The 17,436-nt window shown below is 37.2% G+C and overlaps 1 protein-coding gene across 3 annotated transcripts in view; it reads left to right on the top strand.

The window, feature by feature from the left end:
- LOC101856508 (major facilitator superfamily domain-containing protein 6-A) overlaps positions 1-2,317 on the top strand; it is a 15,082-nt gene extending 12,765 nt beyond the window's left edge. For all 3 annotated transcript variants that reach the window (XM_005097049.3, XM_035969433.1, XM_035969434.1), the window contains exon 8: positions 1,869-2,317. In XM_005097049.3, the coding sequence (XP_005097106.1) occupies positions 1,869-1,963 (95 nt within the window). In that variant the 3' untranslated portion in view covers positions 1,964-2,317. The remainder of the gene's footprint in view (positions 1-1,868) is intronic.
- Positions 2,318-17,436: the final 15,119 nt, after the last annotated feature.

Below are 17,436 nucleotides of genomic sequence, written 5' to 3' on the forward strand. Positions count from 1 at the left end.
CCGTGACCCCGAGCCGGGGAGCTCCGGCGGGCTGCTGAGTAACGCGAACTAAAAGTAACAGAATCGGGCGAAAAGTGACGCCGTGTCCAGAGCAGCAGCCTAATGGTCTCGGTGTTAATGGACGTGCTGTCTAGATCTAGAGCACTCATGACATATTTCGGACGCCCGGCCTACGATTGTGTCACTTTTCTCACTTTTCTTATTCCCCATTTCCTCCCATCTTACTCATAATTTCAAATAACCTGCAAATCTAAGTCACAAAGTGAATTTATTTGCCTCTTTAACTCTTTCTGGACGTAGTTATTTTGGGGTCTAGACATAATTAACCTGCGGCTCGATTTGGCTATGCAGGTGGTGTACAAAATAACTTCATAGAAGCATAACCACCCCTCAAAATGTAACATATGATATATCAAATTGAAGGAAATTGAATGAGGAATACATCCCAATTGAAACAAAGATTAATTTTAAACATAAGTATGCATTAAGAGGGTTATAAATGGCGATGGTGATTAGAAAAATATATTTTGATGGAAAAAATTACATTCACCAAACATGTGAAAGCAAATCAGCATAGCTGTCTTATCATATACAGGCCAAGAGCATAGTCCATAAATTTCTGAATGCACAGCTTTTTATTTGAAATCAATATTCCAATTTTTGTTTGAGTTATGATATTTATACTGAGTCCGGCTACATCGTTTTGTTGATTCAAGACCGAAAGAACTAATTCACTCGTTTTTCCCCAAACCTATGCTTTAACAAAGTGAAACTAGATGTTTTTGTTTCCTAAATCCTTTCTGAGTTTTTCAATAGCAATAAAAAGTAATTATAAATGACGGATCGTGTTAAAACGAAACAATACTGAGGCACCCTATCACAGCCGATATATTGGTGATACATCCACAGGGGGTGCGAACTCTCGCAGATATATCGACGATACGTCCAGAAAGAGTTAAAGTCATTTCGATATTTACATTTTGCGAGAGCACACGGCCGCCCCCAAGCCTTGATCTATGTTTATCAATCGCTGGCAAGCCTAGCAGTAAAGTAATACTAATAGCAAATTTGGTACAAATATGCGCGTCTTTATTCCCGAATACGAATCAACACCGTGCTTGTGGCTGAAACTCTGTACAGAAAAACTAACAAGAGCCAGGTTATTATTGTGACGTACATGTACCATCATATAGGCAACCAAGAGTGGCAAATTTTGCCGACTTCCGTGACGTATATGGTAGGGCACAGCGCTAGAAATTAGGCGTTTTCATGACATACCAGGTACGTCGTAAGGCCACGAAGTGTTAACTCTTCAAATTCTTCTATTTTGCTGGAGAAATATTATCTTCTGCGGATGTATTAATCATTGTCAGACATTGACGGACGAGCCATTATTAATATAGGTTTATTCCTTTAGAAAAATTTGTCTTGTAAAGAGTTTGTGGTTTTGTTGGAAGTGCCTTTTGACAATGTTCTTTTGAAGAGTTAATGAATTTGTTGGGCATTCCTTAAGTTATGCTTTTGTGACAATGCTCTTTTGCTAATGAAAGTTCTCCAGCTTATATGATTCTGAAACAACTGTTTTGTTGAGAGTTTTAACATTCATCGAGAGAGACTGATCACATACTATTTGATCTTTAATATTATGTTTTATCCAGCATTAAGATTTCAAGGTTTATATTCTTGGTTCAGATTTTAAGATCTTGAAATGTGAAATTATGTTTTCAACTTTTCTTCTTGTGGAAAATTAAGTTTGTTTTTGCAACAGGTACATATTTTATGACATCAAATGTTTATGAAAAATTGTTTTACCGTTGAATGTTTTTCAAGCTGCTTCATTTTTTTTTTTTTGGTGTCTTTTATTGCAGAGAAAAGGGAGGAACATGTAAAGCAGGAGGAGACTCTCATTAATCGGAGTTCAACTCCAACACCTGTAGAGGACGGTGACCCGGTTATAGTGTAGCCTTGAGTGGATGCTAACCAACATCTATGGATATGTTTTGCACATCTACCCGTTATACTTGAAGCAAAGCCGCCTTACATTTAAATTGCATTTAAGGTCACCTTATGTGAGTCTTTTCGGTGTCTGATTTTCTGTTTTGGTGGTTAAAGAATGTTACTTCCTGGTTCATAACCTTTCCTTGTGCTGCTTTGAAGCTTAAGCTATTTTTGGCTTCGCTGGTGGGTGGTTGGATGGTACCGCTGGTTGGGCCTTTTAAATGACCCCACCTGTTCTTTCTCTCTATTGGTCTTGCTCTTTTTAAGCTCAAAATTACTGTTAATGTATCAGTGTGCTTCTCTTTACTATAAAAAAAAATGAACATATCTTAGCCTTACTCTGATCCTACCCCACTTTATAAATATTGCTTATATGTTTCCCTTTTATTCAGTGCCTGCCGGTTACTGTAACCCAAAATGTTCAACTTTGACCTGCTTTTTAGAAGGATAAGGTTTAATTTGAATGGGGTCTTTATCATAATTCTATTCTACCTTCTCAGAATATTGCCTCAGCCCGGTGTGCTAACGGGGGACCAATTACCATGTCTTTGAAAGGTTTTACGTTGTATCCAGTTCAGAAAGGCATTAGACTTCTTCGATATCAGCATTTGACCACATTCAGCGCACAAACAGTGTGAACTGAAAAAGATAACTGTTGCTGATCTTGACCAAACCCCCCCCCCCCAGAAACATACAATAAATGCAAGATTATATCAGAATGCTTAGAGAAACATCCTTTGAGATAAGATTTTTCTGTAAAAAAATCAATAGAAATAGCATCATGATTTGATGGGAACTTTAGCGTTAGACTTTACTTTTAATGTCAAATGAAACCTAGAATTTTGAAAAGACAAAAGATATGTCCTGTATATTGTTTGGTTGTCTCAGGTCATGCTGTGCTCTTTTCTTCTGCCTACATTTTGTTAAAAACATGAACATTTTCTGACCAGTCAGAAAGGCTTTCTGTGATGGGAAGCTGTATGTCACCTGTCCATGTTGCCTCGTGCCTTAATGGTGTCTGAAGCTTTGGCTTGGCTTAAGGCTTGCCCATTGCTGGGCTGAAGCAGAAAAAGCAGAAAGCCTGTGGAGAATATACTATACCTCGATACAAGTACAAAATTAAATGTGTGTCTGTGCATGCATCTGGCATTATTTTAAAGGTGTTAGTGTATTTTTTAAAATAAATAAAGCTAATCATGTTTGTCTTTCAAGTTCAAAGGTGCATGAATGCACAAATGGAAAAATTTTTTTCCTTGATGTATTTGTGAGTGAATTACAATTATTATGTTGGTTTTCAGGTACAAATGTGTGTGTTTATGTGCTTGTTGCATCGTTATTTTGCATGCATTAGTTTATTTGTGAGTGGATAATGATTATTATATTACTGTTCTCGCTCCTCTCTATTGCTTTATCCCAACCTGGATTTTTTGGAGTTAATGTTTGTTTGTTTGGGGTTTTATATATAAGAAGGTGGGTAGGGAAAGGGACTGATGGGGAAGAGTAGAGAACTTGTTTTTCTTTCTTTTCTTTTTCTTCTTCTTCGTCTACTTATTTTTTATTTACTTTTTTTGTTACATTTATTTTTTAATGGGGTTTCATTAATTAGATTTAAGCTGAATCCAAGAGATACACTGGCTGTGCACATCCACATGTTGAAATGAAGCTTTTAAATGCTCAAAATATGGTAAACTCTTCTCTGCCGGAACTGGTCTCATTGGCCATAATAGAAGCCACAAGTTATCTTAATCTTTATTTCTTCTGTTGTCTTTAATTCAGAAATATTCCACGCTGGGAAGGCAGTGGTCATTGTCAGACATTGACAGACAAACTTATCACATATTTTAATATGTTTTGGGGTACATGAGCTTTCTGACATTTGGAATAGTACTCAAAAACATTTGACTATAAATAACATTTGTGGATATGTGAAATATTATAAGCCATGACAGAGCTTAGTCACAACTGTATTGTCTTGTGTATTCAGTGCACACAACTGTTAAGTGTTTGTTGGGGACAGATAATGTACGTGTGCATTGTACCATTTGTAGTACTTCTTAGTACCAGCTAGAAATCAAATGATTGTATTTTAATTTGAGGTGAAGATTTTATTTTATTGTACTGTAACTTGTTGGTGTTTATAATTCCCTTAAGGGAAGACCCGGGTCAGCGATCCCAGGCAATATCGATAAAAATTTTCAAACTATCCTACTTTTGTTTTTTGTGGAAAAACATCCTTTGACATCTGTTCTATCGGGTCACAATGAAGAAACTGTTGAAAAAACACCCTAAATGACCTAAAAGGGCGTTTGAAAAGTGCAAATTGCTCTAAAAATCATTTTAAAAATCCCTGTTTTTTCTGTTTCTCTCAAAATCTATTTTTTGACATATGTAACCTCCTGGGTGCAAAGAGTTTTCAAAAACCAAATGAAGCTAAAAGCTTCAAATTTGGCGTACAGGTGGTTTAAGATTGATTCTAAGGATCTATGTAAGGGAATTTGGAAATATTGGTAACTTGTGGAAATATTCAAATTTTTTGTAATATGTACCCCAAAATTTCGTCAACTGACTCTAGGGGGTCCAATGACTTTGGGCTCACTTTTTTAGTTTTAAAGATAGGTCAAAATCCTCACATGGATCCCCAGTTCATATAGGTTTGTACTTGTGTGCCAAATTTCAGGCTGATAATTCAATATTTACTATGAAATTCTTCTGCACTAAGAAACTGATTTGAAAATCCAAGATGGCCGCCGCAGAGACCCATTTTTCAGAAAAATTCAACAAATTCACCCTAGTACATCCTATTTACCTATGAACTTCTTGCACAATTACATAAAAGTGAATAAAAGTCATTCGTTTAGAAAATTTTTCCGGGAGTGTACGTCTCCCCTTAAGCACATTTGGTACTCTGGGTGGCAATGGGTTTATTTTTAGGTCTGACATGCTCCCTAACAGTTTGAATTTGACTTGACCAGCATCTGTGGTGGAGTGGTTAGTGCTAGGCTGTTGCATGCTGGAGACCTGAGTTAGATTCCCGAGTTAAGAGAGTTTTTAATCCAGTATCTTGGTCTTTCTGCTGGGATGTTGTATCCCTATCTGCTCTGGTTGGCCCTGACAGACAGGGTCGAAGTCCGCCTCATAAGTGATCGGGCCTAAAAACATCTATATTTTGAAAATTTATTTCCTATTTGACACAGATGCCTCAGTATATATGATCTATTCGCACACCTGACTTCCTTTTGTTTGCTCGAGTAGAATTTAGAAAGAACCTGTACTATTTTGCTAATTGCTGGGTTTTTTTAGGCCCTCATGTTCCCCATGCGGGTGGTTGAAGTGATCTGCTCCTATTTTTTCCAAGATTTATATTCTTTTCAGCTTGTTATAGTGATATATGCAGGCATCGCTGTACTCATTTTTCGCAAACTGCATTGTTATCATGTTGACACCTTTATTATTTTTGTTTTCTATTTCATGAAGTTGATAATTGTTGCATCTAGTTTGTCTTTGACGGAGTAATGATGTTGTCTTGGTTTGAAAATGTTTCTTTCAGACACTTCTGTGTCCCGAGTGAGCGTAAGTCAGACATATCCATCGTCCATGACCGTAATCATTTGTTATTGCATTTAGTTTTATCTATTCACTTTCTGACACAAGACCTTTTGATTGCTTGGTTTTATGAGATGAAGGGCTGGCCATTAGTTCAAGTGGTTATAATGCTGGGCTATGGTGAGGATGACCATGGTTCAAATCTTTAATTCTTGACTTCAGATTGCCTTCAAGTAGTCAATTTTTGTTTTGTTTTGCACAATGTTTTTCACTTTTGTCCCAGGAAAATAAGTGTTATTTGTTTTGAACACTGATGAGTTGTTTTTAGAATAAAAAAGCCCATGGAGCTAGAGTTAATTTTTTTCAGACCTCAGATTTTCTGGTGTCAGAAACTTCACAGAGAATCTGTTTGCAGCTTTTTGCATACTAGATGTGCCATACTTTGTTATAACGGTGGTCCTCAGGAGGTTGGCAACTCTGCCCCAGCTTCCTTTTCCTACTTTCAGTTTTATGGGTAAATAGATAATATGGAATTTTATCTCATTCATACAGAGATAGCATAAGCAGCATGGCAGCTAAACTTCTTCTCTCCTTTCTGAGTTTTGCTAGATTAAAATTTTTCTGGCAAATTATGTTTTCCTGATTTTTTCTTAGATTTATGATTTACTTTTAAATCCAGAACAACATCCTACATTCTTTTCGTTATTTAAACAGCAGGGTTGTGTGATGGAAAGTCACATTTTGTGCTGGTGTTATAAATCAGTTCTGTTACCGAAGAAATTTTGTGTATCCTAGAGCATTGCATGGTTAAGTTTGTGGTGCATTTTTACATTTGTGTTTGTCTGTACATGTAAATTTTGTGTGTTGGTGTTATGACCCAAAATTTATGGTCCAAGATCCCTTTTCACAACAATAAGCAGTGGTTGGAGGGCACCCCTGGTAAGGCCTCCTCTTACTCTTTCCCTCTACTGCTCCTGTCCGTCTATCTTGTTTCTGTCTGCATGAAATGACCATTAGTCTCTTTTGTTGATGTGCTTCTTTTTATTCTAATAAACAACTCCTCTCTCACAGTGTGAGATTGATTGTAAAATTGGTTAAATACTTTGTTTAGTATGTTTTCAAGGGCTGTAGTTTTTTCGTCTGACCCCCCCCTCCCCCCCCCACCCCCCCCCACCCCCCAATATTTCTTTCAGCCCTTTTTTGGTATGGTTCTCTTCTTCAGATAAGAGGCTGACTTATATTGAGGGCTGAGTGATGGTTGATGTTGTATCTTTTTATGGTGCTTTCGCTTATGTTTCATTAGTGGGCACCAGATGCATGTCAGGAAAAGACAGACCTTTTAGACATGATTTTAATTAAAAAGCAAATATATTTTTGTTCTCAATTCTGACTGTTGTTTTTATTGATTTTAAATATGTTTAGAGAATCAAATAATACTGAATTTGTGAGAACACTTGTGTGATATTTTGTTGTCATGATTTTTGCTTTCATGACAAAGTGAAATGAACATTTTTGAAATACTATTCATTCTTATTGTAAATGCTAGTCTTGACCTTCATGACAGTCACAAGGAGGATGAAAAGAAAAGTATCCATGCTTGTTGTTTATGCATGTTCTCAACTTTCATGACAAAGTCACAAAGGAAATTTAAAAAAAAAGTATTCATGCTTGTTCTAATACATGCCCTTCACCTTCATGACAAAAAGAACAAAACATTTAAAAGATAGTTTTCATACTTATGGTAAATGCCTCAACTGCCTGTCCTTGAACTTCAGGACAAAGTCAAGGGAAGTATAGTACCTTTTTTTTGTCCAAGTGGAAATGATTTCTTTTCTGGTAGCCTACCTTAGAGTTAATGCTCTGACCGTTTTACCTCTTTTCTGTCAGTTTCTCCACAGTCCTTCCACGTCAATTTTAGAGTTTCTCAGTAACACTTTTTTTTTTCATTACTCAATGTGTTACATTGTACTCAAATTTAGCAACTTCTTTTGAAGACGGTGTTGTGTTTTGTTGTTTCATTTTATTTTGGTGCTCTTGCACCTCTCTCTGTTGGGGGAAATTCTGATTTTCAGTTGTGACAATTTTTTTTTCTTGTCTTGTATTTCGTTGGTGTTTGTGTATAAACTGACATATTTTGACATTCAAAGTGAACATATTTACCAATGACTAATCCAAGAACCTAATAGGCCTACTATATGCCATGTTTGGGTAGGCCTATAGTTTTTCCTGTGAGCAAAAGAAAAGGGCTGGAAAAGCTCTTCAGTTTCTTTACCGGTATTTTTCCTTAAACTTAAAGTTTCCCAGAACAGAATTAAATGGGAAGTAAGATATTTGGCATGAGGCATTTTTATGTTTGCTTATTTAAACATTTTTTTTTACATATATAGATACATGTATATATATGAAATGTATCAATAGAGTCTCACATTACAATTTGCTTATAGAGTTCTTACAAAATTTTTACGAAACAAAAGATTGCTAAGATGATAAAAGTGTCTGTAATTTTAATTATATGATTAATTGCAAATTCTATTGTCATAGCAACAGTTGACAAAGTATATACCCTGTTACTTCATTGACATACAGTCCATGCCGGCTTTAAGCACGGTCATCGGGAGAAAGCTTAAGGGTGCTTAAAGCCAAAGCGTGCTTAAGTGCGAAGTAGACATAATCCAGAGATTTTCATGTAGAAAATTCCCCGTGCTATTTCCCTTTGTTTGTAAGTAGGCCTATAGCGGTCCCGCAAAAGTGTGCACTGTTATTTTTACCCGCCATGGTAGTTTTTGTTCGCTTGTTTGTTTTTGTTTTGTGGTCGAATGGGAAATGAAAACTTAATTTAGACGGCCAGTCACGATACAGCACACTAGGCCTACTGTAACACACTGCCCGTGCATAGCACTGCCCGCTGTGCCACTCATACCACCGCCTTCATCCCACCTCGTGCGTGCTACACAATCAGGATTAATGGATAGCGAGGGTCAAAGGAGAAATCGCAGCCAGCCTCCCTTTCTCGTCTCCCCGACTCTCTTTGTATTTTTTGGGGGTCGTGTGTAGCTTTGCCCTAGGCCTAGGCTAGATCCTATGTCCGCGCGCACGGCTGTGTGCATCTCTCTGCCTTCCTCTCCGCCCATGTGAGTGTGTGTGTCCATCACTCGCGTTCTTTGTGTTTCTCTTAACATACTCCACTGCTGCGGTGTAAACTGTGTTCGAACTTCGATGGGTCATCATGAAAATATGTCTAGCGTGCTTGAAGCTGAAGTTACCGTGCTTAAAGGCGTGTAGTTATATAGCAAAAATTCGGTAAGAGCCGTTTAGCGTGCTTGAGTCCGAAACGTGCTTAAGGCCGGCGTGCTTAAAGCCGGCACGGACTGTACTTTAATTTTCAGCCAGTGTCATGTTTCTAAAAATACTTTCCTCTTGTCATTTGAACTTTACATGTGTGGCGTTCTTGTAGTGGTACTCAATTTTGAATTCATTATGATCTTAAACATTTTATTTCTGGAAGAAATATAACTTTGTAGAAATGTTGTTTTTTAAATTTAAGTCTGTGTTGATGTTTATGTTTACGAAGGTCGTGTGATGGGATTCAGACTTTTTGTTTTCTTATTTTAAAATTTGCTAGTTTATCATATAATATGCTGAGGAAATCGAACAGGACAAAGTGATTGATTATATTTCAACCATTAATTCCTACTCACTGTTTCTGTTAAAACAGTTTTACTCTGTTGTGTAATGCAAAAGAGGAGTTGATTGATTTATCCACAAAAGTGATATTAGTACTAGTACTGTTAAGTATCATGTACAAAAATTAGATACCATGTTTTTTTTGTGTGTTTACTTTAAATAGCTGCAAAAAACGAGTGCTGAGAAATTCTGGCCCTGAGAATGAGATTTCAACGGTGCCTGTAATGGTATAATACTTTGGGGCCCTTTTTTTCTTTTTTATCTGGAGGAATGGAGTATGCCCAAGCCAATAGTTTTTGTTTATCAGTTATCTCACATTTTGTTCTTCAATTGACTATTCCATTCTCTTAATCATTTAACATGTGAGTGTTAATTTTGTTTGTTCATTCAAAGACATTCAGATGTCCTGACAAAAGTACAGTCAAACCTGTGTAAGACGGCCACCCATTGTCAAGGAGAAAAGTGGCCGTATAAGACAGGTGGCCATCTTAGGCAGGACTGATCAAGATGAAAAAAACAAACCTTTTCCATCTGAGGTCCCAATCGAAAGTAGCCGCATTGTTGTTGTTGGTTTGTATTTTGTTTGTAATTTTTATTTTGTTGCTGATTTTGCACAAAGGTGACAATAAAACGAAATGTAGCAGACGAGGAAGACCGAGTGCCATGTTAAAACAAACACATGGGTCGCCACCACTCGGAGAACAAGCGACGCTTCTATCACAAGTTCATGTTGACGTCCATTGTTACTTTATTATTGACTGGGTAAACAGTGACTACTCATCTCACTTACAATTTGTGTATGAGTTCTGGGCGGGGCTTATGGGTTATGAGGGATCACACGCTTACCTCACCAGCAGCTGAAAATTTGTGTTACCTATTGGTCAACAGTGGGAAGGGCCTACGCAACATGATCGGTTGGAGGGACTACCTAACATTACTAACAACAACGACAGGTGATTGAATTAAGACGGCTCGCTCACAACGCCAGGGGCCAATGCACAATTTATGACAAAACGTAGAGGAGTCACTAAGGTGGCCATCTAAGACAGGTGTTATTGCTTAGTGTGATAGGGGTTGTGAGTTAAATTATGGTGGCCGCGGCCGCGTTACACAGGTGCCCGTTTTACACAGTTAAATTATATAGAAAAAACGCAAGGGGGGAAATGGAAAGTGGCCGTTTGTACAGGTGGCCGTCTTATAGAGGTGGCCGTCAGGGCAGGTTTGACTGTATTAAAATAGTTTATTTATTTATTTGTTGTGCCTTTTTTTTCTTTGGACATTGAGTTTTAAGTGTATAGGACAAGTTTATTAATTTCTTAGTTTTTCCCAAATAACTCTTGTTTTTCGGGTGAGCAAATCATGTGACATTTGCTCTCAGCACCCTGTTCTTGCATCAGGCTGTTGTTTTGTTTCTTAAATATCATCTCGAACTCAGTTTCTACAATTTTTTTTCAGCGCAAGCTTCTACTAGTTCTAGTTTCTCTCTGTATTGCAGAAAACCAGGAGCCGAATGAAAAAGATTAAAAAATTATTGCTGTTGGGGATGCATTTTGTTTTATTTTGAGTCAGGGATGAACATAATTGTTTTTCTTTTGAAAATCTTATCTTGTGTCATATTTCTCCAGCCAGCTGAGCAGATGTACCAAAGTTCAGAATTAAAAATTTTTTTTTGTTATTGCAGTTTCTTAATTAATCTGTGGTATAGGTTGCATGTGCTTGAGAAATATTTTGTCAAAATTCAAATGCTAAAATTTGAAAAAAGCAAGAAGAGATATATGATCATAATATTGGTATAATTTTTAGTAAAATGTTAGTTTTTTTGTCTTTCCTGAAAAATTTCGCTTTCTTGACTTAGAGCAATTGAACAGCTTACTGATGATTTGGGTTTTTAAAATTATTTTGCCTGTGGTGTTAACTGAGTAGATGTGATGATAAGATAAAATGTGTTTTGGAATCAGGCGCTCATCAATTTTTAGGCATATGGGGTTATTGGTATCACCTTAAAGCTTGTTTATTTGTCTTCCTTTTGGTGAAAAAAAATCCATCTATGTTGAAAAGTAATTGAAATATTTGCGATTGAAGATGAGGATCACCTGGTTTCAAAGGTAAAATTATCGAGAAAATGGCCGCCAAAGTTTAGTAACTTCCATAGCCTGAGAGTCCTTGGAAACTGAAGAATTACATTTTTTGTGCCTTTAATCAGTTTTTCAGTAAAATCCACACAAAAATGTGGTTTATAAAGGTGTTGAGCCAAAAAAAGAAAATAAGAAAAAAATTGCCCATCGGCCCCCAAAAATTCTGATTTCTTTTATTTCCTTATTGGATGAGCGCCTGAATTCACCACGATACCTCACATGTGATTTTGTACTATACGACTTCTTTTTTACATGTTCTTTCACCTGTATTGTTTTTAAAAACTCAGACTTACCTATTGTTTGTGATCATTTTTCTAAATGTTGTATGAGCATTTTTAGTGGACTTGGTATTCTGTGGTAACATTATGCTGTGTGTTCAGTGCTGTGTTTGTTCAACTTTTAAAGTACAGGTTACTTTTCATTTGGTAGTCTTGCTCGGAAATCTCTTTTTAGTTGATCGTCACTGTGTTGTGCCATTTGGACAATTATAGCCACACATCTAAGCCATACCACATGTTGACAATGTTCTAAATTACAGGTGGTAATTGGGGGGGGGGGGGTGTCTTCATGCACCATTTCCTGTCCTGTGTTTTATCAAATATTTTTTTTAGCAGTATGGATGGACAGCGGAACGAAACTTTGTGAGGGGATAAGGGATGGCCTCATGATGATTCTTGTTTAAAAAGAAAAAGGTGGGATTTAAGCCTTCTTCGTCTTATGAGTGTCCCTTTGTAACTATCCTTTTTATGTGGCATTCCATGGCTATGAATGTTTACCTGTGGTGAGAGGGGGAAGATGGAGGGTGTTGTAACTGGTAGGTCCTGCTTCCTTCCTTGCTCTCTGATATTTCTGTTTGTGTGTCTATCTTTTCCCTGCAGTAAATGGATGTTATTGTGTGTGGATGTGCCTTTCTTAACTCCTACTGTTTTCCTGTGATTGCACAGTGCCAATTCAAGGGCCTCCTATGAACTTCCCTTCTCTGTCATTCCTTCCATGTTACATTCCAGTGTTTAGGAGCTGTAGGTCACCATTGAACAGAAGCCATTGATTTTCTTATCTTGTTAGCCTTAGTTATCAAACAGAACCTTAACTCGCAATGTTGCTCCAGGGCGGTGTGTGTTCCACGTTCACTTTTTGAGTCTCCCAATATCATACATGTTTGGCCTTTGATTTCCAATGCAGTAGTTCCCCTTTTTTGTAAACATTTTGCAAACTGAATTAAGGGATTTCCTTATAAATCACGGAAATCAGAAATTCAAGTAGCGTACTAAATTAATGAGGTATACAGTAAATGTCACATGACTGGGGAAATTGGAGAGGCTGGGCTGATTGTTTTATGTTATTTCAGCCTTTACCTTGTGGCCACTATTTCTTTTAGAATAGTTTTACTCTTTTTGGGTAAAGCATAAGATAAATTGAGTGGAATAGGTTTTTTTTGGTTGTTTTTTTAAAAGTGAGAGCGTCAGGTTCTGACGACTATTTCTTTTAGAATAGCTATAGTTTGGTAGTTGAAGGCATGAGAGGAGGTGATTGAGATGATGTATTCAATACTACAGTGGAATCCTGTTATAACGAGAGGGAGGGGACTGGTACGAGATGTCCGTTATAGCAGGATTTTCGTTATAAGGGATCCAGTAATAAATTCAAAGGAAATAGTGAAGTAGGCCTAATCTGTGAGTTTGTTGTCTGTTTATTAATTTTTCGTTATCGTCCCCGATGATGGTTTTCCCCAACATGACCTCTTGGTCTTATTTGATTAAAAATCGAATCAGGTTTCTTTCTCTAGCGTTAGCAATGTTGACAGTTCGGCGTTGGCAATCAGAAGGAAAGTTTTCTAGGCTAACTCGCCCTCTGTGTTGTCCCCCACCCCACCACACCCTGTGGTGTGTTCCATCTGCTTGCGCACGTCACACATTCGCTCCTTCCATCACAGAACTGTGACCTCTCTATCCCCGCATGGGAGAAGTGAGAGGCATGGTAGGCCAAGATAATCTAGACTTGGCTGACCTATCATGCGATGTGTTCTGCTTCACAACAGCTTGTCTGCGCATGCCACACCCTGCCCACTCATTCACTCCGGCCTTCATTGTTGGCACACGCGGGCTCTCCCATTCTTTGTTTCGCTTGATCATTAACAAGTTTCTCAACTGGCGAGGTGTCACATCATTTATAAACGGCCTATGCCCTGTTCACAGCAGCAGCAGTATTCCGCTATAACAGACTCGCACGTTTATCTGATTGCGATATAGCAGTATTTTATTTACAAAAATAAAGAAGGGAAAAAAACGGGTATTTAGAACAATGTCTTTATAACAGACTTCTTGTTATTTCAGGACTCGTTATAAGTGGACTCCACTGTATTAGTTTGAGAGGGTCATTGTGGAACTCTTAAATGTTTGAAATTCTTGTATGAGGAAACCTTTTGAATTAGTGCCTCTGTCATTTCCTGACTTTGATCACAACTATGAACTGGGTAACAGTACATGTGAGTTTGGTCAGTGTGAAATGTTTTGCAGTGCTGGAAAGTTGGAAGTTTGAATCTGTGCAGGGTCTGAATTGATCTCCTTCTTTGTAGGATGTTTTTTTCTGTCTGGTGTTGTGTTTTCGACTGTTTGTTTGCAGGGTCATGCCTCTTGCATTGTATTGTACATAATATATAGTAATTCTTAGTCTAGGTAAGTGTTTGTGAGTGTTGTTTGAGTTTGAGTAAGTTTTGAGTGTCGAATGAGCTGTTAAAGAAATCAGACTATGATGTGTAGCTAAAGTTGATTGAAATGTACTTGTAGATTTTATTAACTTTTTAAAATTACTTTTCATGATTCCCCGTGCCCCCATGTTCACATGCCTTGGCTTACTTTGTACTTGTTGTACACCAAAACAATAAAAAGTTTACAAAAAGAATGAAAGGTGCCTCAGAATGTGTATGATGAAACATTTTCCGATTCTCCACTATAGGGGTAAACAGATTTGTGGGGGCCTTATCATTAAATTGATTCACAAGCTGTTTTCAAAAGAAGTTATGAAGAACAGGCATTTAAGAATGACTTTCTGAAACTTCACAAGACATGGGGCCATTTCTCTTGAGTGTTTCCTTTTTGTGCATTCCTAATCGCATCTGTTATTGACCATGGCAGTGTGCGTTCACTTGTTTCTCTCTGTATGTAGTTCTTGTATTTCTGATCCTCCTTTGTCAACACGGTCATATCATCTCCATCATGTTGTGTAGATTTGATTACAATATTACGAGTAATAAATGTCAATTTGTGCTAAATCGTTAAATTTTGTTTGCTCAAGTAGTTATATAGTATAATGTTTGCATGTGGCTTTTGCAGCTGAGAGGTATGGCTGTTGGAACTGTAATCAACTGCTTGTGAGTTTTAATCCAGGCTCTCAGGTGTTCGAAGGAGACAGTGATGAAGTCAGATTTAACGCAGCCTTCTCCCAAAATGATCTGAATTGTGTTGATGGTTCAACATGAACAGTACCAGGTCCATTATTCCATTTATCTTGATTGGCCCTGACAATCAGGATTATAGCAACCCACGTCCTTAATGATCTAACTAAGTTGATGCAGGCGCAAAACATTTACAATCACAGCCCCATCTTGTCCAGCAAAGCCATACTGAACTGCATTCTTGGTCTCTTATCTAAACAAAAGAAATTATCTTTCAAACACAAATACTTTTAAATCGTTAATAAGTTGGAAAATTTATTTTTGTGTACTCTACGGACAGTTTTCTATAAATGTCTGTCATTTAAATTGAAATTAGCAAAGGCCAATGGGGGGGGCTCTCGTGGCCTAGAGGTTAAGGTGTTGGCCTCTCATTCAAAGGTCCCGGGTTCGAATCCGGGTAGCGACCGAAAAATTTTCTTCTCATAAAATTGTCTCCTTTCACCTCCTTTCTTAGCAATGTTCTGTTGTCTGCTTTCAATTCCACTTTCTGCCCCCACCCCATCACCTCCTTTGCCCCCTCCTCTGGGCTCCTGACTCTTTATGCAGCCTTTCTACTGCTACTCCTTGGCTCCTCCTTACTGCTGTCTTTCTGCCACACCCCTGATCTTCTGGTAGGAAAGATCTACACCTAGCCTTCTCGGACAAGGGCGAAAAATCTCGGAGGGCCCGTGTGCAAGTTGTGCACATTAAAGATCCCTTGGTGGTCTAAAATCGATAAGAGTAGGCTTCGGCCGCCACCCAGGCAAAATTCAAAATTTCCTACCAACTGAAAATATTAGGTGTGTCCCGCGCGCTCATATGACCTATGCAGTTGCGAGCGCCGTAAAACACTTTACAAAAACAAGAAGGCCAATGATAAGAAACAATATATATGTATGTGGTGCATAATTTCAAAATTGTGTTGATAGCATCATAAAACACCCTCAAACTAAGATGACAAGATCAGAAGTTAACAAAACTCTTTTCACATGCATTTTATTCACAATAAAACAACAATCTCACAACATGTCAGCAAAGCTGTGGCATATATATCTTGATAAAACTCGTATAAAGTAAGATAATAAAGACTCAAATCACATACCCGCTCAGCACTTAACTTTATTTTGTGTCGGCTCAACTCTGATTTGAAGTTCATCTAAAAATACAGATTCAATCTACCTTTACTGGACTTTTTGATTAAAAATTATTTTATCTTAAAAAAAAAAAATCCAACAAAACCAAAGAAGCAATTAAACAAAATTAAATTCAGGTAAGCAAAGAATAAGAAAAAAAATTTATATAAGACAAGTTTTAATGAAATTTTTTTTTCTCTACGTCACTAGACTATCATTTTTTTTCCTTTTGAAGTGACAATTTAAAAAAATTTATTAAGGAAAAGTTTTAGAAAACTAGCCATCGATTTTACAAAAATGATAAATTATAACCACTCCCTAAAGCTCTTCAGCACAAATATTATTACTGAAAATAGCACAGGCACTATTATGCAATACAAAAAGGTGTAATATATTTACCAAACACACAAATATAGCTCTAGAAATACGTGTAAACGTAGAATGGGGCACACCATGCACAATTATATTCATCAATTTAAGGCAACTCGCAATTCCAAAAACATTTTTTTAATGCAATACATATCAACTACACAGCTCAATAAAAAAATTAATAGACATAATTATTACTTGTTTGCTGATAGAATCAGAAGACTGAAGAGAAGTTCCAAAGGGTGACAGACACAATGTATTTTGTATAATGCTATATTTGAGCTTCAACTAACAAAGGCACTGTTGACACCCCATAGCCTTGCATGAGTCAGGAAAAGGATTACGAGAACTTCCACCTCCCACGCCTCTTGCTTATACTTATAAAAAACTTTAAGTATAAAAAAGGAAAAGTTCGATAAGAATTCATATCTGATCAGCTTCATTACATTTTAGTTAGAACGTGATATTTTTGTAACAATTTTCAGATGAACAAGTAGATTAAATCTATATAAAGTAAGATATGCATTCAATAAGTATTCAAATATATTCAATATTCTGTATAATGCCAAATTTGAGCTCCAACAACTTTTATTAAAGGCACAATTGATGACCCTTTGGGCCGGAAAGAAGATCAGAAGTTTAAAGACTTAATGCAGAAATAGACCAAATTGTTCTGGTAAAGAGAGGCACATCGACACAAAGGTCACATGTGCTAGGAAAAAAACAAGACTGATAGACACAACAATAGACAGAGAGTAAAGAAATAAAACCGACCCGGGCCACCCTCCAACCACCCACTAAATACGAGACCACGTCACCACAACAGTTGAGGGTAAGGGGTAAAGTTAGTTGAGTAGTTTCTGATGAATAAATGCAATACTGGCCAAAATTATCCAAGTGCTGTGGCATGGAATCAAAGCCCCTGTAAACACTGAACGTTGTGCAAGGGCATATAGTCAGCCAGCTGCTCACAAGTACTAAGCCCAGTGTTTAATTTTTTCCTTATTTTTTAGTTTCTTAAGCTGTGGTATCATTCGCTTTTTCTTTAAAAATATTTTGTCGAAATTCAAGTATTAGATGATAAAAGCAAGAAAAGACACATAAAGTATATGTACAATTTTCAGAAGAATGTGACTTTTCT

Source organism: Aplysia californica, unplaced genomic scaffold, assembly GCF_000002075.1.
Source record: "Aplysia californica isolate F4 #8 unplaced genomic scaffold, AplCal3.0 scaffold00145, whole genome shotgun sequence".
NCBI lineage: Eukaryota > Metazoa > Mollusca > Gastropoda > Aplysiida > Aplysiidae > Aplysia > Aplysia californica.